The sequence below is a fragment of the Leuciscus leuciscus genome, assembly GCF_965113295.1.
Source record: "Leuciscus leuciscus genome assembly, chromosome: 2".
Classification (NCBI taxonomy): domain Eukaryota; kingdom Metazoa; phylum Chordata; class Actinopteri; order Cypriniformes; family Leuciscidae; genus Leuciscus; species Leuciscus leuciscus.
The window spans coordinates 40,971,051-40,998,353 of NC_138726.1; the positions used below are offsets into that span (position 1 = coordinate 40,971,051).

Below are 27,303 nucleotides of genomic sequence, written 5' to 3' on the forward strand. Positions count from 1 at the left end.
TCAGTTCTTTTCACCTTCTTCAAATGAAACACAAGAGAGAAGGCACTAGTAAATAAATCTAAAGATGTAAATCTTAACAATCTGTCTACTTATACTCTGTTCTTCCTACTGACTCGGCTCAAATAGACACTATGTAGGTGTGAATCTCTGGCCTTAGAGACAGTAAGACTCAAATAGCGCCTTCGTTAATAATTCGTTACACAGAACTTTATTATATTAAATATTAATCAAAAATGATTCACACCTTCACAAAATCCAAACATTCAGTGTAAGAGTAAAAAAATGACATAACATTATTTATAGTAAGTTTATTTGATTCACAGCTTATTTAGAGTTTTGACCTCGACAACCCAACTGCATTTACCGCAAACAGTCTAAACTAAAAGATTGTTTTGGTAATTGTTCTACACATTGTCATATAGATAACCTGAAAATACAGTAGTTTATTAAGGTTAAATCTTGCTAACCACTCTTACTAAAAAAAATGGGGTAAGCACACTTACATTCTCATTTTAAGAAGTGTTAAATGTGGTTTGATTTGTTTACATTAGTTAATGTATAAGGCTAACTAACATGAACCACGAGCAATACATTTGTTACTGTATTTATTAATCTTTGTTAATCTTAGTTGAACAAACAATGAACAGCTGTATTTTTAATGCACTTCACACAGTGCATTAGGCTAACTAATGTTAACAAATACAACTTCTGATTTAAGTAATGTAGGCTAGTAAATGGTGAAATTAACATTAATAAAGATTAATTAATGCTGTAGACGTGCAGTTTATTAATAGTTAATGTTAACTAATGTAGTTAACTAGAGTTTAATAAATGGAACCTTATTGTAAAGTATTACCGATTTGTAATACACCGATTCAGTGTTGGACAGATCAGTTGTTTTAACCATTCATTAAATGGAATCAGTTCAAAGGAGTCAGTATACGGGAATCGGACGTGTCACGTGTCATTGGCGGACATGTACGCGTTGTGTGATTATCCCATAGACTGTAAAAAGGATTATCCCGGCAGTTGGGACATCGCACAAGATTTGTCAACACAGAAAACATTTCATCAATTGGATAGGTTTTGTTTTGTTTATTGAAAGTGTTTTTAAGTCAGCTGAATGGGCGGAACGTTATTCAGAGAAGATAAGGCAACGTAAAAAAGTTTTTTTTTTTTTTTTGCACAATTCACACCCAGCAGTAATTCAGGAAAACAATATCCGAATGCTCCACGTGAAACTTCGGTCTTCCGATCTTTTACCATCGTGATTTTGATTAATGTGCGCGAGGGAGCGCGCGCGCGACCGGGGCTCTCTCTCTCTCCTCGTTCTTTCAGTAAATATGCGCCGTATCGCAAGCGCAGCCGTCATCTACATCACTCACCGATCAAATAAGACTTTGGCGAGACAAAAATTCGCTTGTGAGAGAGACGCGTGAGTGACAGAGAGACGGAGGGAGAGCAGGGAAAGGAAATGCAGCTGAATGAATACGCTGCGTGTTTTAAATAGCGTAAAAAAACTATTTTTATAACGAAACGCAATATGTGGCGGCCGGTGTTGATTCTGTGGCGCACCGCAACGAATTTGTCTATGTGTGGGAAACACTGAAGAGTGATAACTGCATTTAAATGTGGGAGTGAATCCTACGTTTTAATCCTGTGACGAGTCATGAAATTGCGATGATTCACATAGTAACCATAGCAACATGAGAATGTGATAACCATAGCAACATTTGGGTTTGAAACATTTGGTATCAACCTGGTATCAACACTGTTTCTATTTCTACTGCTCTGAAAAAGTTTTTTGAATAAGCCGTTTTTGAACCTTTTCTGGTTTCGACTCTCGGCTTCGGACTCTCGAATCGTTTGACAGCTCGGCGACTGAAAAAAAAACCCCCAGATCCTTTCATTGAAATGGAGATCGGAGTTTTATCAGTGTGTGTAAGTATGCGATATGCACACAGCAGACTAATACTAACAATTGGACAAAGATTGACTTCCAGTAAAATAAATTAATAAATTTGTGTTAAAATCAGCTTTCTTATTTTTTTTAGTCTTGTTTTTAATGTCTAGTATTGAAATTAACAAACGAAAAAGGGTAAATTGGTGTAAGTGTAGCCCACATGAAGAAATGCTATTGTAAATGTAATATTTCCTGACTATACATCCTTTAAAATGCACACTTGGTAGACAGCTTCCTGTAAAGTTATTTTCTTATGCAGTCTGTCCTGTACAGTAGCCTACATTTCCTAGTTAACCGTCCTGATTTTTATTTTTTTCTGAACTTTTGTGCAGGTGGAAACACAGAAGGATGTGTTTGGTGTGCCTCTGATTGGCCTGAGGAAGAGTGGACAGATGAGGCAGGGTCTTCCTCTAGTGCTCATGCACATAGTGGAGTTTGTGGAGAAGCATGGTGAGTGTGTTTGACACTGTTTCTCAGTCTCCACGTATGCTGAGATTATGTGCATTTCTAAAATGTGTGTTTGTGTTTAGGTCTCAGTCAGAGTGGCCTGTTCAGAGTTTCCGGGAAAGTGAAACTCTGCCAGGAATTAAGGAAAGGTTTTGATCGAGGAAGCGTTCCGGAGTTTGACAGTGGGGATATTCCTACGGTTGCCTCCTTATTGAAACTTTTCCTTAGGGAGTTGCCTGGTGGACTTATTCCAGAGTCACACAGGACACAACTTCTGAAGGTGTTCAGGGGTAAGTGAAGCTGCGGTGGTGAGGAGTGAACATTTTGGGATAAGAAAATCAAATCTGATTGAATCTTCTTCATTGTATCTTGCAGATTCAAAAGAGGAAGAACTGAATCAGGCTGTGAGGATGATCCTGTACAGTCTTCCGGAGGAACATTTTAACGTCCTCTGCTACCTGTCGTACTTCCTGTCCCGTGTGGCAGCTGAGAGTCTCCAAAATCGTATGACATCCAAGAACTTGTCAATAGTTTTTGGACCCACCATCTTTCAGTAAGTGTTTGTGTGTGTGTATTCAGCTGATAGAGTCTGTACTCCAAAGCACATTATAATGTAACTCAAGTACTGAGGTTTCAAGAATTACATGCACAAGTTTTCAGGATCCTATGAGACACAGAAACCAGTCTGATGGAGCTGTCAATCATAAAAGAAAGATGGGTGTCTGTTGTATAGTGATGTGACACGTTTGTTATCTGTGTGTGCAGGGTTCCTCTCTGCCCCACCATTATTGAGGAACAGGGGCTGTGTAACACTTTGACGGAGCACCTGCTGAACAACCTGATACATTTGCTGCCGAACACGTACCCTCATGCATCCACCGGCAACAGAGCAGTGAGTTTATACTGTGTTATAAGTTTATGTTTCAAATGATGGTGGCATCTGTATATGACTTGGGTTTATGAAATTGAATTAAAAATAATTAAATTAAATTATTAGTCATTGCTAGTGTTTAAGAGTGAAAATGATAATAGATAGGCTAATTCTTTAGTTTTGTATATGTATGAGAGATTGAAAATGCTTAGAAATGTGTTTGTGTGTTTGAGGAGTCAGGGGACTGGACTGACGAAGAGTGTGTCCAACAGCTGCCACTCACAGAAATTAGGTAAATATGCTGAACACACACTCACAAGCACATGCAGACCTGTGTTGTTGGCAAACAGTTGTGATCAAATGCATGCACAGATCACATACACCCACAAACATGCACACATACAGTAGGATTCTGGTCATTATGGGTTTATTTAGAACCATTTATTGTTGAGTGCTTGTCAGTCCATCTTCATGCTTGTTCTGTGTATTTTCCAGATCAAAGCTACCTAAAGTTGGACGACTTGGGCGACTGAGAAAAAGATTCAGCAGTTTTGGGAGAACGTTTTTCTCATGCTTTAGGAGGTATGCAGCAGGATTTATCTTTTTATCTTTACCCTAAGACTGATCTGGTTGTTGCCCTGCATGTGCCCATATGAAGTTTTGAAATGAAGTTTTACTGTGGTAGATGTGAACAAGTTAAGATATAGGCTAGGTAAAGTTAGATTTAGTTATACAGGTAATGAATAGGGATGACCTGATACCACTTTTTGCAGAACGAGTCCGATACCGATACTTTGATTTTTTGTACTCGCCGATACAAATACCGTAACTGATCCCTGAATTTTCACTGCATTTGTAATTTTTAAATGTATTAGTTGATAAACCAAAAAATATAAATCATATTAGTTGGCTTAATTTGTTCATCAAATTCAAATGTTCAAATGTTTGTCAAAACCAGTGAAATATCAATTATTTAATCCAATCTTGATACTACGACAAAAACTACCATCTTAATGTGAATTTAAAACAAGTAAGCAGTCAGTGACAAAATAAGAACCAACAATTGAATTACAAATAGGACAAATAAATACAATAGAACAAAGAAAGGCTACAAATGAAATAAACTGTGTTTTTAGAGTTTTTCAGGTAGATCTAACAGGTACAGAAATTTGAATAAAGTAATCAAATGTGAAAAAAAGCATATTCATTACTGCATAAATTATATATAGATAGATATTTTTGTAAAGTTGAAAAGGGTAGCCTATTTAGTCAAGAGCCTATTTATTTTCTTTGCCATTCGACTGAACAAACTTTCCACTGACGTCTGTTTTAAAGGGATGCGCTCAACCAGCTCGCAACTGTGCCGTTGCGCACTTAATCCACTGCTTGTTTTTCTCTTATCAGCTCGCGCACCACAGCTATGTTACTATGCACACGCACCTTGTACGAACCCTGTGAAATGAGCCCAAACCGCCGACATTATACTTTTCTAAGCCTCAGTTCACCTCCACAAAGCACTCGCGGCGGCCGGTTTCGTTTTGCAAAATGTACATGGTACCGGTGCGTGGTATCGGCAAATTTTTATGAGTACGATTACGAGTATATGAGGACAGTATCGGCCCGATCCCCGATGCCAGTATCGGTATCGGGACATCCCTAGTAATGAATGTGTTGAGTGAACAAACGTGATCTGTTTTCTTACTATTTCATCACTTCACCACACAGTAACAAAATCGAGAGTGAAGAGGCCTAGACATGGAGACCTAGACATGTTTGAGTAGAAGACAGTGGGGCTGGTGACTCCGACTGCAAGATACTGGGCTTGGTGAGGGTGAGGGAAGACAAAGAGGCCAGTGAGGATCACTAGAAGACAATGGGGCTGGTGAACCTCAATGTAAGATACTGGGCCCGGCACTGTAAGACACTGAGGCTGGTGAGCTTCATCCTAAGACACTAGGGCTGGCGTGGGTCACCGGAAGACACTGGGGTCGAAGAGGGTCATCACACAGCACTGGGGTCGGTGTGGGTCCCTGAAAGACATTGGAGGCGGTGAGGGTCACCTCAAGACACTAGGGCTGAGGGGGGTCACCGGAAGACACTGGGGTCGGCGAGGATCATCACATAGCACTGGGGCCGGTAAAGGTAGCCACAAGACACCAGGGCTGGTGAGGGTCACCGGAAGACATTAAAGGACGGTGAGGGTCACTGCACAGTCCCATGGGGCCGGTAAAGGTAGCCACAAGACACCAGGGCTGGTGAGGGTCACCAGAAGACATTGAAGGACGGTGAGGGTCGTTGCACAGCAAGGAGGCCACTGCTGTGCGGTGTCCCTTACCGCACCTAATGTCTTTCAGTGACCCTCACCAGCCTTATGTCTTCCAGTTACCTTCACCGGCCCCATGTGGGAATGTGGGAAACAAATCCTATTCCGCTGCCCTGGGTCAAAAGGTTCCCGGAAGAAGTTCTTTTGGAATGGTAGGATTTTACTCTGCTCCTATTCCTGTTTCTATGGCAGGACAGCATCCATGTCTGATGATATGTGACTGTGCAGAGTGGGCAGTGAAAACTACAGAGAACATTGGGTGATTCTGCACACCAGACACCAGATTCTGAAACTGTTAACAAATTACTGTCTTTTCTCGAGGCAAAGTATTTTTTGATTAAATGTAATACATTTGAATATGTATTCTCTCGTTATTTCATCTGACTCCATAAATGAAAAGGTTTTAATGATATCTGTGGATCATTAATTATGAGCGAATGTTTGACTATTCTGTTTAACTCTTCAATGAAAATAATGTCAAAGTCAGTTAGAATAATCAAATGTAACAATTTATAATGTCAGGTAAATGTATCATGCCAATTTCATAATCAATTCAAAGATAATCTATACAAAACATCAAATGCTCTGGAATAGAGAGAAGATGCAAACCCAACATTAAAATACATGATGCTGAATTCTTTGAGGTCCTTCAACATCATGGGCTCATCTGAGGTACAGAAGGCCCCGAACTCCCTGCTGCATTTTCATTATATAGACAAACCTTTCACATGGAAACGTGCTAACAAAAGAAATTTGCATTCAGAGGTTACACCTTTGGGTGTAGGGAGACCATTTGTCTAGAGGCCATCCCCTCCCTGTGTGTCAGTTATCCATAAACTCTTAAAAACCTTATTACCTTTTGTTTTACTTATTTGGAAATGAGACATTTGTACCAGTTCACAGTAGCTACGTTTACATGGACACCTTTTGGTTAAATCAGAATGAAATCAATACGATTGATGAATCAGAACACGGTGTTTACATGAACGATAAATAAAGTAATGGGGTTGATGTGCGCGTTTACATCTCACAAGTTTCAAATCAGAAGAGATTTTTTGACATGCGCACACTGCACAAATATACAGAGTTTCCCGCTGTTCGCGCATAACTATTCTCCTCTATTGGTTCTTTACTTGTTTTAAACAGCAGACATAATATTAATCTGTCTCTGGTCATGATTTGGTGACAATGAGCATATTAACCGTTTTGCCGTTCTGCTTATATTTATCACGCAGTAAAAATGCCCCTCCCCGCGGCCAAAACCAGTCGTCTGTGGATGAGAATCCAAAACAAGGATTGGTGGGACGTTGTCCTGCTTCACTTCACAGACGCTAAGTGAAATTAGAATTTTAAAATGACGGGACACTTATTTATCTGACACTTTATATGACACATTTATATGACACAGCTCGTTCCGCGCATTAAACGTCATTACGCTATTTAACGTCATCGCACATGCGCAGTCCTTTCAGTTTCGGTTTTCAATCCGATCAAGTGTTTACATGATCTCTCGGTCGGATTACAATAGGAATAAACCACCTCTTTCAATCCGATCAAAATTTCATTCAGATCGAGCTCAATCGGATCGATTAAGGTGTTTACATTAAGGTTTTTTAGTCTGATTGAGCTGTCAATCGGATTATAAGTGTCCATGTAAACGCAGATACTGTGACATTTTAAATGATACCAAACATGAAAAATACTCTGTGATAATCATTCACATTAAACTATAAATTTTCTTGGGTGAATTCAGGTGAGAGAGAGGGGGTGAGGGGAGAGGGGAAGAGATGTAGGTTAGGATGACTCGGAGGTGAGACTTTCGTCTCGATGGTGAGTTCAAATGGTCATTTCCAGAGAGGTCCTTTTGTCCTCTCAGGGTCTGGTCGCTCTTGAAACAGACTGTCCGGCATTTTGTAATTTCTCAATTCTTACACATACAAATTTGACATTGAGACTGCTATAAATCCTGCCTCCTTGCTTCCAGACGAAGGAACTGCCCATAACTGTGCCCAGCTGATTGAAACTGACAGCCAAAGTCCTCTTCAAACTGAACCTCCTGCTGATGCTATGAATTTATTTGTGGATGGTTCCAGCTTTCAAGAGCAGGGACAACGCTTCACAGGCTGGGCTGTTGTAAATGAACATGGTAAAACTGTTGACTGTGGTTCTCTTTCAGGAGGAGGGGCTCAAGTGGCAGAGCTGGTTGCTTTAACCCGTGCATTACAGCACAGCCAGGGGAGACGAGTCAATATATGAAGAGTTCAGATGCAAAAGCCTCTAAGTGCCATCTGAAATTTTCTTCTAGATTCATAATTTTTATCAAGCTTGTATATTTAAGTTCAGTAATTTTACTTAAATGGCAAAGAAAGTTACCTATGAATCGTCATTTAAGTGAAATTACTGAACTTAAATATACAAGCTTGATAAAAATTATCAATCTAGAAGAAAATTTCAGATGGCACTTAGAGGCTTTTGCATCTGAACTCTTCATATATACTGACAGTCGTTATGCTTTCGGCACGGTTCATGACTTCGGCCCTGTGTGGAAACGCAGAGGATTTCTAACCACCGCTGGTCTCCCTATCTCTCATCAACAGGAGGTAAAAGAACTTATGGCTGCCTGTGATCTTCCTACAGCAGGGGCTGTTATCAAAATCACCGGACACTCCACTGACAGTTCACCGGAGTCCAAAGGAAATCACGCTGCGGACACTGCTGCCAGAGAGGCTGCAAAACTAACTGAGACATGCGTGAGTGTGATGGCTCTTGCTCCACAGGAGAATTAATCCTCTAGAGACATTTTTGAACTTTATGCAGAAGATGATCCTGAAGAGATAGAACCATGGACAAAATTAGGGGCACAGAAAAATGCAGAAGGACTGTGGAAATTTACTGGACGGTTTGTTTGTCCTGTTTCTGCTCGAACTGAACTAATGTCTTTGTATCATGGGTTGGCACATGCTGGTCCTGAAAAGTTACATGCAATGATTTCAAAAACCTGGTGGTGGCTAAAGCTGAGGGCTTCTTGCAATGACTTTTGCAAAAGATGTTTAGTATGCCTTTAAGAGAATTCTTCCTCAAAGCTAAAAATTCCTTTAGGACATGCCCCTCGACCTCAAGGGCCGTGGACCCGCCTTCAAAAATGTGATGAAATTGATGGGGGTGAAACAACACTTCCACATACCGTTTCGTCCTCAGTCTAGTGGTTCTGTTGAACGTTCTAATCGAACGATTAAAACTTCATTGAGAAAGAGACTTCTGGAGTGGGGAAAGGGATGGCACTCGGCTATCCCAACAATCCTTCTAAGTATGAGAGCCAGCCCGAACAAAACTACTCAGATCAGTCCTTTTGAGATAATGACAGGTCGTTACATGCGGCTGCCCTGGGATGCTCCTCTGCAACATGAGGGACCCTCCGGCCCTTTGAAAGATGCTTTGCAAAATTAGCTGAAAGCTTTGGATAACTAGAGATAGAGATAATACTGAGCAAAAAGACATGCCTGCGTTGCCTGAAATAGGTGACAGTGTAATGTTGCAATGGGAGATAGTTTCTCCCCTAGGTCCGAAATTTGATGGACCTTACCAGGATCTATTAACCACTAATACATCTGTTTTTGGGTACAGTGTGGAGACATTGGTCACAGGTGAAACCACTCGAGAGGTGTTACAACCAAAACACTACCTCATAACAACATACTATCTCGTACATCTTTTATGTCTGTCGTATATGATTATCTAAATTCTGGAATCACTGTTCTCATTTACAGATGGCTGAGCCAGACGACGTTTTGAAGCTCTTTGATGAATTGATTTTGTTCCTCTCTTATAAGTCGCTCTGGATAAAATCATCTGCTAAATGCATAAATGCAAATGTAGAGCATAAAAGAAGTATTTTAAGAAATGTTTTTTATCCATACAAATGGAAGTTAATGGGCCCCAAAACGGTTTGGATACCAACATTCTTCAAAACATCTTGTTTTGTGTTCTGAGGATTTGGAACAACATGAGGGTATGTAAAAGATGACAAATTAAATTTGCACTATCCCTTAAAAGTGCTGCTTCCGATTTTCAGGGACGAAATAAAACATTGCACCCAAACAATAAAAGTGATCCAATAATCAATGGCATAGTTGAAACACACTAGCCAAGATGTATTATATTATCCACAGGATGCTGAGGGGAAGAAAATGAGAGAACGACACAGAGAGACAGAGAGAGACATCTAATCCAGTTAAGCAGTTCTTGACAATCAAAGTCTAAAAATAGCCTATGGCAGCCGTGAATGAGCTGGAGAAAGAAAGAAAGATAGAAAGAGTGAGACAGTAAACAGAAAGACAGGCCTATGGGGATGGGGTTGTTACCACAGCCTCTGTCGTATTCCAAAGGCTTTCGAAATTAAGCATGCAGGATCACTGTCAGCCAATCAGAAGCAGGCACCTCCTGCAGAACAGCGTGCCAGCAGGGTTCTCATGATGTCATAATATTAAGCGTAACTATGGTGGCTTTATCTGTTTCTCATGCTGGCTCCCAGTGGACGACGGAGCACCTTTCAGACAGCTACACGTGGACCTCACAGAAAATATACTTTCATATTGTAGTATTATAGATTTCCTTACTCTTTGTCATTCTTGTACAAAAACGCTGATGAATTTAAGACTAGAGGCAACAGTTTTATTCTGAGCCATGATCCTTGGCTGTGCCTTAACTCATATTCATTCATATGATTGTTTGAAGACCAATTAAAAGAGTTAAGGCTGCTGTGTGTAGTTCCTGCATCACTAGGGGCCTCCAACCCTGCTCCTGGAGAGCTACCATCAAACTGAGTTCAGCTCCAACCCTACTTTAACACACCTGAAGCAAATAATCAAAGTGTTCAGGCAGGGTACCAGACTGTGACCAAATGGTCGCATTTTGCCATTTGACCATTTTTCCTGCGGGTGCGACCAGAATTTTGTTAGAGGTCGTGCTAGTGTTGACCAACATCAATTGGCAAACTAAATGAAAACGGAACGAAACTGCGCTACTCATTTGTGCTTCACGGACCGTTTATTAGTTTGGATCAATAATAGACAGCACAGCGCCGCAAGCTACTCGTGAGTCACGGTCCGATCTCGATCACGCGACACTGTTACTCCACAGCGCTGGTAGATCCAGTGAAGAAATCCATTGAATTTGCCACAGAAGAATTAATAACATTGCTAATCATTGAGAGCTTATCATTGTAATTTCTGTACGTTAGCCTAAGTCTATTTCTTACTAACGCATTTGTCAGTAATACAGTCAAAATGGGGGAAAATTTGAATAACTGCGTTGCAGGTTGATTTAAGCTGTGCCCCTACATTTTCTGCTTGTGCTCCTAAAAATTTCAGTAAGGGGCTACAGTACTCCTAGTTAAAAAAAAGGTTTGTCTTGAGCCCTGTCAGGGTTACTTGAAAATTACAGGCAGGTATATTGGAGTAGAAATTGAAATTGAAGAGCAAATTAAAATCAGAAGTGATTTGGAAAATGGATGGATGGATGATTCAGCTGCAGGTACCTATTTTCTAGCTGTTGAGCGTATATCAGTTGTACACGTTATTGTGGTGCATTATGGAAATGAATGAGAACACACGATTAGAATCCACTATGATTTCGGACACCACTGCAAATGGCTGTCCCCTCAAATATGATTTCAGACACAGCCAAGGACCGACGTTGCCCATCCCTGACTGGATCTGTGTCTATCCGTTTTAATGACAGAATAAAGGCATAGAACCAGTTTATTAGTATGGCACTTAAAGCATAGTTTTATATAATTAGTTTAGTAATACGGTTAATAAAATATATATTTTTAAAAACTTAAGATAAATACTTATGGACTGACAAATTGAGCTGCAAATAATAACATCACACACTTATTTGAAAGTGTGGTTTTAACTACCACAGCAGACAGACTGACTGTTTGATGTGCAAAGAGGAAGTAGAAATAAAAATATAAAACCTCTAATCCTTTGCACTAGGATTAAAAAGTTAATCTCCACAACGCTTCTCTTAAAGGTCCTCACAACCTGAGAAAGGCTGTCCAGCAAACCACAAACATACAGGAGTACAGGAGAGGAGACTGACCTCCATCTCGCAACTTATGTGTCTGGCATCTTGAGAAAGCTTCCTGAATGATTTGCGCAATATGCCTAATGTGAACATTTTTGGTAGATCTACAAGCACCTGTAAAGTCTCACTACACAAAGTCAGAGATAATAGGCAAAGAACAAATAGGCATGTAAAGAACAACTCAAGTGAAGCAAAACAGCATAAAATACCTCAGGGGTTAGGGCTAGAACGGTTAGTCAACATTATCGACAACGTTGACATAAAAAAATTGGCGATAAATATTTTTGATGTTGAATAGACTTGATCTCAAATGACCGAATTTAAGGAACTGCAATAACACGGTATGACCAGTGGGACACTAAAGCGCAAAACTGTTATGCAGCCCTCCTGGATGCAACCCAATAGAAGAAAACACAGAGCTTCGGAATGCAAACAAAGTCAAACCAGAGTGTGGGAAAGTTGAACATAACTATCAAAAAAAGGTGCCATATCCAGGGATGCCAATTCTCACGCATTCAGACTCACGCAATAGACACTGTTCTCATGCCACACTCGTCCATTTTCCAATGCAGTAAGGTTGTCAAAAGTACTGGTACTTCGGTACTAAGTCAGTACTGACATTTTTTAAATGTGACGATACCAGCATTTCTGTACTACATGTAGTACAGAGTACCGTGTATATTCGGTACCCACTAATAGGCAGCTGCTTTCAGGCTCCAGACTAACTTTTTACTAGGGCCACTGTAGAAGTTGTAGTAATATCTGTTGAGCTTGTGAACCCAATGGCCAATCAGATTTAAGTTAGGGATGGGCATTTTTCAAAAATATTGTATTCAGATATTTGGGCTCATAAAATAACTAAAATTCGAATATTCATTTATTTAAATGACGTTTTACGAGAAAGACGTTATTTTTTTATTCATCAAGTTTGTTACCACTTCTGAACAAGCTTAGAATTAGGCAATATACACAACAAGCTTACGTTATATTTTAAGGGATTCGTTTTAGTTGAAAACGTGAGTAAATTGTGTAAACAAAAAATATAGAGAACAAAAGCATTTAAGCTCAAGCAGCGCAAACAGGAAAAAATGCTAATAAAGCAGACTGCGCCAATTACCATACAGAAAGACGTTGCAGAGACACAATGATAACAGTGTGTCAGGCTAAGTTTCTAACAGCATTTTGTGTTTTTTATTCTTAAACCTGTCTTCCTCTACGAAACTTAAAGGAAGCATATGTCGAGATCTCAAGATCATTTTGTTATCTGATAAGGTATCATCTCGGCTCACTCGGGGTACATCTGCGCTTACCTGCAGTTGTGCAGTGATGGACAGAGTCTTTCCTCATTCGACTGGTGTTTGGATTTCAAGCGATTTCTCATTGTGCTGGTGATATTATGATAACTCAGTTTCATTAATTATTTTGATCAAAAGTAATTGCATTTTATGACCATTTAGTAAGATCATTTTCATCCACGTAATTCCAAACTTTGCGAGGCAGACGACGACATTGTGATAAAAAACAATCCACTTGTTAACACGGTACACAGCACCAGCCAGTGTATTTAATTATAAATGTAATTATATAAGTGTATTTAGTTTGTCTGCTTGGGATTTATCATGGATTCACTGCATTTACAGCGAGCAAAGCAACGTAGTAAAATACGAATAGTATTTTTATATTTAGAAAAATTTCAGATCGAATATTCGACTATTCGTGCACACCCCTAATTTAAGTTAGTCAGAATCACTCAAAACTGTAGTGTTTTTGTTCAGCACAAGTTCTGCATGCTCACGAATCTTCTTCATTATAAACAACAGATTATAAACACAATGTCAATAAGAGATTCATTTCACATCGTAGCTAGAGCTTCATTGATTATAACGGGATTTTTTGTAATAGTGAAGCTTTGTGTACCTGTAAATGTTGTAATTGACATTTATATTTTTACTTTTAAGTTAAGGGATGCACCGATATGAACATATTGACTGATACCAATATAACCGATAAATCTTTATACTTGAAAGCTCATAACTGATAAATTGGTATTGGATAATTATTTTTTTCTTTTTTATTATGAGCATGATTAAAAACAAAGTCTCGTCATTAAATGCCATGTCCCAAGCACTTCAACATAAACCAAACATACAGTACAGCAGCCTAGATTAAACTAATGTAAGTTAAAAAATATATTTTACACTCGTGGCCAATTTTATCCCAAAAAAAGATCCTTCAACATTATCCTTCAGAAATCATTCTAATATGCCGATTTGCTGCTCAAGAAACATTTCTGATTATTATCAATGTTGAAAACAGTTGTGCTGCTTAAAATTGTTGTGGAAACTAAGGGGTGTGCGCATCGACTAATTTGACAGTTGTTTAAACGGAAGTTTTGTAACCGACTAACCTAAAAGTAACAACCCCTCTAAAGACTTGTGTGTGTATAGCCTATATGATCCATTTGAAACACTTAATCTATAAATCAAACAGTCAAATCTCAAAATAAATGCAGCTAAACACCGCACACTTGGCGAATAAAGCTCATTCTGATTCTGAAGCTCAGTTTTTGTAATCTGCATTTGCATCTGCATCACACCTACGTGCATGTGCTGAATATGGTTACGCGTGGCTCTAGTGGAATTATGCCAGTTTGAAATGGCACAGCTTACATAAAACTTTTCCGTTTGATTTCTAATTCAAAATACTCCCGCACCTCGTTTGTCTTTTGAGCGATCATTTCTGGTATGATAACATGGGAAATGAGCAGCTGTGTTGACCCTCTCCACCTTTGTTCATGACCACTCCTCAAGCCCCAGTTGGCCCGCTTTTGACCAAGGTATTCCGCGGGCCAAAACCCCTGGCCATTGACCCAGAGGAAGCCCAGACAAGGCCAGATCAAGCCCCGAAAGTGATAGTGGAAACACGACTGGCACGCTCGCTTTTGACCCAACAGTGGAAACACAGCTCATGACTAACTCGGTCTTCACCGCTTAGCATCTAACTGTCCGACTAACTGTTATGCGTTTACACAAGCAAGACTCTCTGATAAAACCTTCTCTTTCCCAGCATTCAACCATTCAGCATCGAGCATGTGAGCATGCTTTATTGCTGCAGTTTTACAGGCAACCTCATAGCAAGGTCATCTGAACTCAACCAAACATCTCTGAGCTGACAGCACAGAGAATAGTCGGAACAGCGTGCAAACTATTCAAGTATACTTTCCTGTATACTTACCAAAGTGTAAGACTTCCTCAAGAGCAGTTCACCCACCCCTAGAGTCAACAACCTTCTAGTATAAAGCATAATGGTAAAGATGTATGCATTGACTACATTATCTCTCTCTCTATTTTATTTTAAGTTTGCAGTGGCAAAGAACTGGCAGGTCAGGGACGATAACCAGGCCACAGATTCTGGCCTTGCCACAGGAGTTTTTAAATCAGCGCTGCACTGACCCAATGAGCTCTCACAGAGTTATCTGCCAACACACACACAAAACCACAAGGCAGGAATGTGCTGATAAGAAGCCAAGGCCCTTCACACTCTCTCTTTCTATCATTCTCTCTCTGACTGGACTGTGATGATGTTTGTCTAAAAAAAAACTAAATTCAACTCCCCAATTTGTTTATCATTAAATTATGATAATTGGAGTTAAAATACTTAAATGAATGAAGTAGGGCTGTCCCCGACTATGGATTTTCATAGTCGAATCAGAATCGTCATGTCTTGCCTATAGTCGACTAATAGTCGAATCATGTATATGGGGGTGGGGCTGGGGCTGGGGGCGGGGCTTTAACGTTTCAAAGCCGCGATGTACAGAAAATCACACAAAGATATAGAAGAAAATGTATAAAAACATTTTTGATCAATAAAACTAAGAGATAACATAAATAACTCCAGAAAGGCCACACTGCAGATTTGCATTTCACATGCAAATCAAATTAAATCGGCTAAATTACCTGTGCGAGCAGGCCAGCCTACAGCACAACATCGATGCACCGAAAAAATAAACAATTAATTTACTAAATTAAATTAGAACAGAATATACCTTTCTAATAAATAAAAATACAAAAGGAAATAAATCAGAATCAAGTCACAGGATGAGGAGCAAATGTGTGCAAAATGCCTGAAGTGCAGGGGAACATATATTCAAAACACAAGCCACAAATAGTTAGATTAGATAACCCTGACAGATTAATAAATAAAAAAAAATTTAAGAAATTATTAAAATAACGATAGTAGCCAGAATTTTCAACTTTGTCTTTTTAACTGCAGAAACAACAATAAATGCTAAACTGGAGTGGCAGTCTTTTTAGCTAAAAATGTTCACAGCATCCAAAAATAAAATTAGAACCGGCTGAAAAGTTTTGAAATCACTTGTACCCTATACCTGATCGAGAGAACAAATCCTGAAAGTCTTTCACTCTGTCTGTCCGTTGGAGTCTTTTCAAATTGTGCGCGCGGATAAAATACATTCTAACGTGAAACCCAGTCTATGCGTGAAACATGTTAACGTTGGCCGGCAGAAGTGCGATCATGGTTTTCCTGATGCTAAATCCAGCCTTGGAGAATATCCTTTCTGATGGTGTACATCCACACTTTAGATTTTCTTATCCCAGACATTGTTAAAGATTTAAATCTTTGCCGCGAAGACGCTCCTCTGTCGGTCACGGATTGAAAGTGAAACTTAAATCTGTCACGGGGTGTTTGGATTTATTCACGCACACGCACGTTAAAAAATATTTATTAAAAGCTTCTTTCTTTGCACATTTTTATATAGGCCTAAAGCATTATCATAATAGGCTGAATATTAACGTATTGACATAAAAGCTAGTTCTATGTGAAATCAGACATTGAGCGCCCTCATATAGCCAAAGTGGCATGATCCTCGTTTCATAACACGTCTGTGAAGATTCGACCGTGAGATCGGTAGTCGAATCAGGCTCCTCCTATCGAAGCATCGAATCTTCGACTATTCGGGGTCACCCCTAGAATGAAGCCAACATTCTAACCAACAATCCTAAAAATGAATGCTGAACATATATATATATATATGTTTCGTTCCAATGAACTGCAGTAGCCAAGGCGACTTCTATTGTATATATCTATACCCGCCCGCGCTCTCAGATCACTTGGACGTGGCTGTGTACAAGAGGTAACAACGATATAAATACTGTTCGTTTTCTCACACAAACCGCTCGTTTCGTGTCTTAGGCCATCAATGTGTACTTACGATGGGGAATTGTTTAATTTGGACGACGGGGAATTGTTTTAATTTGGACTCTGTGCATGCTCTTTGAGACAGTGACCATAGACCTGCATTATATGACTGACAGACAAGAACGGTTTGACCTAAAAATATCAAAATTGAAACTACTGCGGAAAAAAAGACACCTACATCTTGGATGCCCTTGAGGTAAGCTAAAACATACCAAAATTTAATTTCAAAGTTAACTATCCCTTTAAGGCAACAGGTCTGTAGTCACTAAGTCCAGCAATTTTGGGTTTATTTCGAATGGGGATGATGGTGGCACGTTTGAAGCAGGAAGGGACATCACACATCTCCAGTGATCTGTTAAAGATCTGTGAGAAGATGAAGGCGAGCTGGTCAGCAAAGGTTTTTAGACAGGCTGGTGAAATACCATCTAGGCCTGGTGCTTTCCTTGTCTTTTGTTTCCTAAAGACCGGACACACATCCTCTTCACTGATCCGAAGTGCAGGAGGGGAGAGGGGGTTTGCTGGAGGTGTTGATGGCTGTGCAGAGAGACCGTCAGACACCAGGTTTTTTCAAACCTTCAATAAAACTCATTCAGGTCATCATCAGCCAGTTGTTGATTCGACACAGTGCTGGGGATAGTGTCATGTAATTGGTGATATCTTTCAGGCCTTTCCACACTGATGCAGGGTCGTTGGCTGAAAACTTTTTTCAGCTGTCCAGAGTAGTTTCTCGAAGTTTCTCTGATCTCCTTTGTCAATGTGTTTTTGACCTGATTATACAAGACTCTGTCCCCACGTCTGTAGGCATCTTCTTTTTTGATGAAGCTGTCTGAGTTTTGCTGTGAACCATGGTTTGTTGTTGTATGTTAAACTAAGTCCTGTTAGGATTGCACATATCCTCACAGAACTGATAAATGATGTTACAGAATCTGTGAGCTCATCCAGGCCCTGTTTACAGCTGGTATTAAAAGGAGGTGGTCTTATTTTTTAGATAATGTGTTGTGTTGCAACGTCCTTGTTCTGAGCTCTGTGTTGATGACCGAAACGAGGTTGTTCCCACATCTGAATTCCATAGCCAGAGTCTGTGATGCAAAACACACACACACAAAACCACAATGATGTGTAACTGTACAACTACGGCCTCATTCAGCAGGGGGTGCCTTTGTCAGGGTGTGAGTAAGAGAGAGAGTGAAAGAAAAAGAAACAAAGGGAGGACAGGGGCAAAATGATGAGTGAGAGCAGAAAGAGGGGGATAAATAGGACACCTTGGTGCTGCTTATATCCAAGACCCACAGAAACCGCAGTCTCCCCGGACAGGCCTCCGAGCCGGGGGTCACGTGACCAGTCCGAGCTCACTCAAAGGAATTCCCAAGCTCTTACAGGCGGCATTCTGCACCACAATGCCTGTTCTGTGGCCCAAGATAGACAGCCAGAGAGTTAATGAGGTGCAGCTAACACTAGATTAATTCCCTTCACCACTACAGCATAATTAATATACAGGATTAATTAGGGCCTCCCCTGAATATAATAATATAGTCTATGAGTCCATATAATTATATACTGATAATATATAATAAGCATTATCCCTCAAATATTTACACCGTGAAATGCTAACCCTTTCCTGCTTAGAACAGCAGGTTGGGATCCTGGACTACTGTTCAAACGTTTTGGGTCATTCAAAGAAATTAACATTTTTATTCAGCGGGGATGTATTAAATTGACAAATAAAAACGACAGTAAAAGACATTTATAAAGAATTCTGTTTCAAATAAATGCTGTTCAAATAAAACTGTCAATTCATCAAAGAATCCTGAAAAATGTATACATGGTAGGGCTGCACAATTAATCGAATTTGTAATCGTGATTACAATTACGGATGTCACATTTACATTTAGTCATTTAGCACAATTATGTAATCGTTTAAAGGCGCAATTACACAAAAAAAGTTCACTTACAATATTCTGTGTGCTTAAGATGCGTTTTTCTTTCTTTCTACAGCTTATCTTAAGGTTGTTGTTTTTTTACTTTGGTTTGGCTTCTTTTAATAAATAAATAAATATATTTGGGATTTGAGGCTTAATGCTATAGAAATGCGAAAAAAAAGTTTTTCAGGAAGAGTGTTTTGAGCTTGTATTCTGATATAACAAAATGGCATGCAGTCGCTTCAAACAATGGCATAAAGCTCTTCAAAACATCATTCAATGTAAATTAGGATAATCATAATTAATAAATCGCAATTACAATTTCAAGGGAATAATCAACAATTATGATTTTTGTCATAATCGTGCAGCCCTAATACATGGCATTCCATGTATGGATTAAGTTTAGATTTATTTTACTAAAACTTTTCTGTAATTAAAAAGGCAACGCAATAATGAGTAAACTTTACTTTTTTAATTACCATAGAGACAAAAATAGCATGCAAGAAAATGGAGTTCCCCTTAGAACTGATGATCTTGAACCAAGAGCTGCAACAGGGGTGGGATAATTTTCTTAACACAAAAAGTTCATGAAGTTTGTCTCAACTCTCAACACAAACTCAGTCTGTCTAGACTGAAGCAAAACAAAACCAGATTGCATAAAACTAGAGGACTCATTATAATACACTAAATCTGCAATGGAATGCCCAATGAGGCATATGCAATTATTTCCCTTTCTGTCTGAAATAAATATTATTTATTTATAATTATCAATTATTTATATCATTATGTATTTATGGATTTCACATTCATTTTATTCATTATTAAAACTGATGATTGTCAAATGAAACCTAGTTCAGTGTGGCCTAAATATGCTGAAATATTTACTTTGGATATTAAAATATGTTCTCAAAACTAGAGGTAAATCCCCTTAAGCATTATTTACACCTAGTTTTTAAGTATTTAATTTTGGGAAGATTATGTAAGTTACCTGATCATTCAGCTCACAAGTCAATGAAAACGTGGGGTGATTCTTAGACACAATGTAACATCAATGAAGACAGAAAGATAATAGAGAAAGGCAAAAAGTTGTAGAACTTCATATTCAAGTCAAAATACAGTAAAAATACTGTTTATACTGATATACAAGACCCTCCTACAAATCTACAAAAATATAATAAAATTTAAATTTTCAATTAAAATAGCTCAAGAGAGAAGTCGAAAGTCAAATTAAGTCTGCTCACAGTCACAACAGTATCTGCAATACTCTAGAACCGCTGCTTAAAGCTAATGGGGCACAACAAAAGTGAAGGAAATTGCTCAAGCATTATCATCAAAACAGCCTTCTAGAGTTTCCCAGCTCCATAACAACAGACTAGATCTCAGCTAACCTGCTTTGTGCCGTGGACACAGCAAAGCTGAGATCAGTGGACCTGGGTCAGGGTCTGAGACGTCAGTGCTAATGGAAATCTGGACCGCCAACAGACACAGAGGAGCCAAGAAAAAACACCCACTAAAAACACAAACAGAGTTTACTAAGAGAGCTTTACAACTGAGTTTTTTCGTGTGGCAGTGAGCTCGTCACGTACAGTATCTTCAAAAGAGTGATCGCCCCCTTTCAGGACCGTGCATTCACATAAAAACCACAGCACCACTAATCCACTGACTCACACACAAACCAAACCTCCAAAAGAAGACCATCATTATCCCAACACTCTCACACACTCCATTCCCACAAACACACCAAATCTAGCAGCGATCACTATCATTATGCACACACAATACAATAATAACAGACTATTATCAAATAAATACAGCCATCTCAGTCTCAGAGGTAAATAAATGCTGTGAGGTCTATAATCTCTTCAAGCTCAGTCTGCATTTAGCCATCGCTTAAACAACAATTATACAGGGGGCAATACCGTTGAAAATGATCCACCTTATCAATGCGACTTACTCTATGGATACGTTCAGAAGACACAGAGCTAGACATGGGCAGCAACTGTTTGAAATATTCAGCCATTTCAAGCTGAGGTAACATGAAGGAATTTGCCGTGCTGAGTGAGCGTCTGGGTCACTGTAGCCCACAATCTCCTGTAGTGCTCTGTTATCATGGTTGAGAGAAGAAGGCTCACTAAGACCCGACATGTGATTCAGATTAAAGCAGATTTTTTTGTATGTGCCCCATTCTCTCAGCCAGATTGGTGTATATCAAGTAGCACTGATAAACGTGATGGAAAATCTCTGGGAAAAACAGAAAAGGGGTTGAAGGGTAAAACAGTTATTTATCATATCACAATAGATCCAATTTTAGGGCTGTCACAATTCCTCGATTAAATTTGAGTACTCAAAATAAAAAAATCCTCGATTAGAATTGACCTGTGTCGAGTAACCGGCAAAATGCCTGAAGTGGCACATTCCACGGACGAGAATTATTAGACCTTTTCTAAGGCTGCACAATGTATTAAAATCATTTAAAAGCCATACTATAGTGCTATTGTGAAATCACAAAGTCAAGTCACCTTCATTCATATAGCCTAGCGCTAGATTGTTTCAAAGCAGCTTTACAGTGATAATAGGAAACTAAAGCAACAGACCTTGTTTTGGCCTTACAGCAGCTCTAGAATAAAGTTATTGTCCAGCTAAAGTTAGTTTTGACTGATTCACCTCCGTCACAACGATCATTAGTTCAGTCAGTGTAACAAAGGCAGAGACTCCATCTCTGCATATTCTGTGAGTTTGGGTTACTTATAACGTTCATCTGCTCATTGCGATTTCAAAATAGGCCTAAAAGCTTTACCCTCACTAAGTTTGCATGTTTTGATGCCCACAAATTCATTCAAGAAATGACGGTGTCTGTAGCATTTCTATCGTAAAGAAGAGGACAAATATTAAAGATTAAGTGATTAAAGATTAAGTGATTAATTAAATATCTTTTGGCCAATATTAAACAAGGATTTGATCTGCTGTAAAGTGTAACAATCACTAGGCCCTCTGCAGGCATTAGTAGTTATAATATATAATGTAAGTTGATTGTTTATGTATATTATATGTATTTTAACAGTGTTGTTCTATAAAACCATTTGATTACTTGCTTTTGATACTTTATTTGAACCAAATAATATTGCCTCATTATTATTGTTTTTAAGTCACTTTTGTTCACTATTTTATTACCACCCCAAAAAACTTGATGACTCGATTCATTTGTCAAAATATACTCGATTACCAAAATAATCTTTAGAGACAGCCCTAGATAAAACAAATTGATTTATTATGAAAACACTAATTTTTCAAAAAGAAATTTCACAAAACATTTTCCCCAATGGAAAAGACAATTTATTGAAACTAAGCAGCAGCAAAAATATCTTGTTCCACAACAACAACTTACTGATGTTATACAGATAATAAATACATTATCAAATGCCAGCCCACATTTACACACAAACAATGAAAACAGTGTTCAGAAACCGGTCTAATCACGATAATGCAATAGTGCAAAGGTAATGCAATGGAAGTAGAATAGATATTACTCAAACACCAGAAGAATTAACATTAAAAGTAAAATATGGGAGGATCTACCAAACCTTGCACTCTTTCTGATTCTGTGTAGCACCTACAGCTCTGCTAATCCTTCTGAAGGATCCGACTATTAGGAATGAGCAGCTGAAGTTTACTTTTAAAAAGCATTTTTTTAAATAATTTTTGTCAAGCCCATTTATTTGAAAATAGTTATCAAAAACGTGGACTATTTTAAACATTGTCTTTACTAACTTTTCTGGGCCGGCAAGTTCCAATAACATACCTATGAAGTGAACCAGCTCTCAGATTTCATCAAAAATATCTTAATTTGTGTTCCAAAGATGAACGAAAGTCTTTAGGGGTTGGAACAACATGAGGGTGAGTAATTACTGACAGATTTTTGTGTGAACTAACCCTTTAAGAAAAAAAAACATACAACATGACCCCATTAAAAGCCTCTAATGTCAATTTTATAAAAAAAATAAAAAATAAACAGGTTACACAGTAGGCTCCACTAACAGTTTTCATTGCAGAGTGATTAAGAGATAAACTAATCAATAAACTCAAGCAGCACACACACACCAATTTAATCATATACTTATACATCAAATATTTTTCCATTCATTGCATGTTCATTCATTTCATGTCCTCAAGTGAAATATGAAGTCCTAACACACACGTTTAAATAGTTGTCTAAATGGGGATATTACATGGATTTCTCGTTTTATAAATGCTATAACCTAGCATTAACCCACATCCGAACCCTCACAGAAAACTTTCTGCACTTTTACAAAAAAAACTAAAAAAACTTTATTTACTTTATAAAATTTTTACAAATGAGAAAGTCCTTGAGAGGAGGTTTTATCAGATTTAGCTCACTTCTGGGTGCAAATTTCTCCCTAAGTAGGTGTACACACACACACACACACACACACGTGTATACACTATGGCTGGGCGATATTTAAAAAATATCTTATCGATAGTCGCCTTAAATTTTATGATATCCGACAACACTGCCGTAATACACCGTAAACACACATGTTCCATTTGGTGGCACTTTATCTAGGCTAATGATAGCCGCCGCGATTCAGTTAGTTTAATTTAATTATTGAAACGTTAGGCTAAAGGTTGGTTTTACTTTTCTTAGTTTGTGCTTAAACTAACAGAAAACATCAGCTTTGCTGTTATGTTAGCATTGCTAATAATTTCCACACTGTTGTTATTGAATTTGTGTTTGTGAATTTCGTTTCGTGAGGACAATCAAATTTGTGTTTGAAATTAATTTTGTAGCTGATCATGTTGCCTAAAATTAGTATGTTCTTCTGTTACAGCTGCCCCGCTGTGTACTGGACCACTCTTAAAATGCTGTGCAAACTTACTGGCTACCATACAGAAACCGAAGAGTTGACATGCAGAGGATCACACATAAACTTGTGCTTTCTCCTGTCACATGCAGTGAAGATCTAAGCCTTGTACAGGCTGCCTCAGACAGTTCCAGAACACTGAAAGCCCAGTGGGGAGGACTGAGGGGGGTGGGCTAACAGTGGGTGACAGAAGGGTACAGCCTAATTAAGTCCTCATTAGCTAAGCATTAAACTAAGAAGAAATGTGGAAATGACAACAAATTGGGCTTTGCAATTTATTTATACTTTTAAACACAGATATATCACTTTCAAACATCATAAACAATCCATCATAACTGGTGACAGTAGAATGAGAGATAAGGGGCAGCTAACATGCACTAATACTGTAATATAACACTATTGCACTAAGATATAGGCCCTGTGGCGGAGGTGCACCAGGAGCCCAGTGCTGTTCCTCACCATGGGAACCACTCAAGCTTTCCAACAACACAGGCACTCGAGTCTGATTGGCTCTGAGCGGCACACAGGACTCTGTAAACGGCACATTACACTGCCAGATTTTGACTTTTACAGTTTTATCTTCAGATTTCTCCATGATGCAAAAAACTAGAGTTATAGACTAAGAAACAAACATTCCCTCTCCAGCAGAGAAAATTGTAACTGCATGCCTCCTCTTTTCTAGTATGTGTGGTACAGCAATAAAGTAGAGATATGTTTGTCCTCTGATGATTAAAAAACCCATTCTGCAAGCTCTCAAAGAGGGCCAGAGGCTCCAGCAGTAATTAACATAACCTCTCCAGAACAGAAACGGAGGACAAGAGCTTTCTCTTGCTCGCTCTTTCTGCTTTGACTATGAATACAAGCTTGAGGGGCTTATTTATAGCATTAGGCCTAATACAAATCATTTTCTCTTGTATTTTCTGCATGGGACAGACAGACGATCAAGGCTGTATGTAGTGTTCCATATTAAATGCCTTAATTTTCATGCAAATGGGACACTAGATAAGTTGCTTCTAGATCTAATTAATATTTTCCCTGAAGTATAGACTGCTTATTTACTCAAGAACAAATATGGCATGGTGTCAATCAAAAAAGTCAGATACTGTCAGAGAGGTTGTGAGAGTGAGACAGTCCAGTTTAACAAGAAGTTTTCTATGCAAGAACAAACTAACAATCAGTAACAAATGGTGACACGGTGATTCAAATGAAATGGTGAAATAAAAAATATTTTTAATTTTGCTGTTAAACATGTAAAAAAGAAATTATGACTTCATTGTAATTTATTTCTCAATAAAAAACCCAATATTAACTATAGGCCTGTCACGATAATCAATATATCGACTTATGGCACGATATTTGGACCTCGATAATTTTTGGTGACGTAATATTTAATAGTTTTCGATAACATATTGCCCATTATGTTTACATAAAAATTTATGTCACCAACATTTTGCAGATCGCGCTGCTCTCCTCGTCGGAAGCGAAAGCGGGGCTCAGGCAGCTCCTCCATACACAGAGCGTGTGCTTAAAATGTGCACCATTTCGCAGTGTCACATTTATTTGCACCAAAACAGCGGATTGCGGCTTTGAAACTGAGTGCATTTTGACTTATTCTTCCAAACTGTCTGTCTGTAGTTGTCAGGAAAACACTATAACTCCTCAAATGATGCCTGTCTTTTCACCTGTCGATGTTCACTCACAGGCTCAGCTAGCGTTAAGGCCGTTTCACAGAGGACACGGCAGTCGAGAGTGTCTAGTTAATTTTCACAGAGAACGCATATTTTGCATTTCACTGTATTGTTTTTCTATGTAAACGTGCTAGACGGACGTGTTTGACCATTGGGCTCATGTCTTTTGCAGCATATCGACGCTGTTTTATAAACAACTTTTTAAAAACACGCCTTTTTTCATATGGACATCTGACTGCTAAGTAATGGTTTGTGTTTTTTCAGCAAAGGTGTGCACCTTTACTGAGAAAAGAAGGTCAAGGAAATATCCGTTTCTATTATTGAAGTTTTTTTGTTTATTCAGGACATTTAATTTTTTTGACACTTCAATTCCAGTATCCAAATATTCTTAAGAATTAAAGAGTTTGTTGTCATTTGAAAGTGTGTAGACCTACTTGCATTATTATGCTGTTATATTATGATTAGGCTATATAATCAGTGGCATAAAATGGTTTTAAAATGACAATATCGTTTATCGCAATTATTTCTGTGACAATATAACACCCAACAAAAAGTAGTTATGACAGGCCTAATTAAAACAAATGCATACAAAAAAAAAAATTCCTATCAAAAGTAAAAGTCATAAAGAAGCCCTAAAGAGGAACGGGGTGAGCAGTAGCCATGCAATACATGTGGTGTCGTTGAAGACACATAAAGGACTTTTGTCTCTGTGAGCTTTCTTAAAGCTTGAGCCACAGGTCACTATTGTGGGCTGTGCTGGAACCATTCAGCGATAAATAACTAATAATCCCAAACAGAGTATATAGTATAGTCCATTTACACTTCTCCAAAATACCTAATGAAAATGTAATCATCCACATGAAGTCTCTGTATTTACAAAGAACGAACGAACGAACGAACGAATGAAAGAAAGAACGAACAAAACAAACAACAGCAGATACAGAGACGAGACAATGTCTTACAGAGGAAACAAGGTCCCTAGGGAGATCGCGCAAAACTTTAGGGCACAAAAAAAAGGTCATCCAGACAGATCCACACCTCAAAAAGACAAGATAAATAGTTCCTCCTGGAAAAACATAGCCATGTCTTCTCAAGCACAGCTTTTGTAGTAGGTTTATTTAGGGATAAACAGTAATACTAACTAGAGGATCTAGCGATGAAAAATACCAATAACTTAAACTAAGGACTTTCTACCATGAATAATTACTAGTATTGTAGTTAATACATAAACTTAAATATATTTAAACCAATTACCATTCAAAACTTTTCATTTTTTGAAAGAATGTAAACAAGGGTGCAGTAAACTGATCAAAAGTGGCAGTGAAGACATTCACAAATGTTACAAAATATTTCCATTTTCATATGAATGCTCTTCTTTTGATCTCTCTATAGGCCTAATCCTGAATCACGGTTTCAGAAATATTAAGCAGAACTAGCCTACTGTTTTTGATCATGAGAAATATTAAAGCAGCAAATAAGCATAGAATGATTTCTGAAGGATCATGTGACACTGAAGACTGGAGTAATGATGCTGAAAATTCAACTTTGCATCACAGGAATAAAATAAAATTCAAAATCGAAAACAGGTATTTTAAATTGTAATAATATTTAACAAGATGACTGTTTTTACTGTATTTTTGATCTAATAAATCATAATAGGCTACATATGAAATGCTCTTAGTGCGAAATATTTCCAGGATATAATGTCAATACACACCACTGCATTACATCATCACGTAACCATTTCACCTCATCAAGAGAAACTCACCAAACCTGAATAACTGAATGTCCTGTACACATTCCTGTTTTCATATGCTTCTCGCACAGTACAGTGGAACAGGAAGCCAACTCAAGAGCAGCATAAACACATACACAAACATAATGTAGACCATTGTACTTCGCGAT

At 38.4% G+C, this 27,303-nt stretch overlaps 2 protein-coding genes across 12 annotated transcripts in view; one reads left to right on the forward strand and one right to left on the reverse strand.

Moving 5' to 3' along the window:
* The window catches only part of tjp1a (tight junction protein 1a), a 158,796-nt gene that overhangs the window by 54,767 nt on the left and 76,726 nt on the right, over nucleotides 1–27,303 (reverse strand). The window lies entirely within an intron of this gene.
* Nucleotides 172–16,676, forward strand: LOC309492917 (protein FAM13A-like). The gene is made up of 3 exons (XM_082161957.1): nucleotides 172–2,413; nucleotides 2,494–2,692; nucleotides 2,724–16,676. Exons 1-3 carry the CDS (start codon nucleotides 2,356–2,358, stop codon nucleotides 2,965–2,967), a joined length of 501 nt encoding a protein of 166 aa, XP_082018083.1. The 5' UTR covers nucleotides 172–2,355; the 3' UTR covers nucleotides 2,968–16,676.

What these genes read in the sequence shown, in the direction of transcription:
- LOC309492917 (XM_082161957.1), top strand. Translation starts at nt 2,356, where the DNA reads ATGAGGCAGGGTCTTCCTCTAGTGCTCATGCACATAGTGGAGTTTGTG. An exon ending in GGAGTTTGTGGAGAAGCATG is followed by an intron (nt 2,414 to 2,493) that starts GTGAGTGTGTTT and finishes GTTTGTGTTTAG; the next exon opens with GTCTCAGTCAGAGTGGCCTG. An exon ending in AGGACACAACTTCTGAAGGT is followed by an intron (nt 2,693 to 2,723) that starts GTTCAGGGGTAA and finishes TGCGGTGGTGAG; the next exon opens with GAGTGAACATTTTGGGATAA.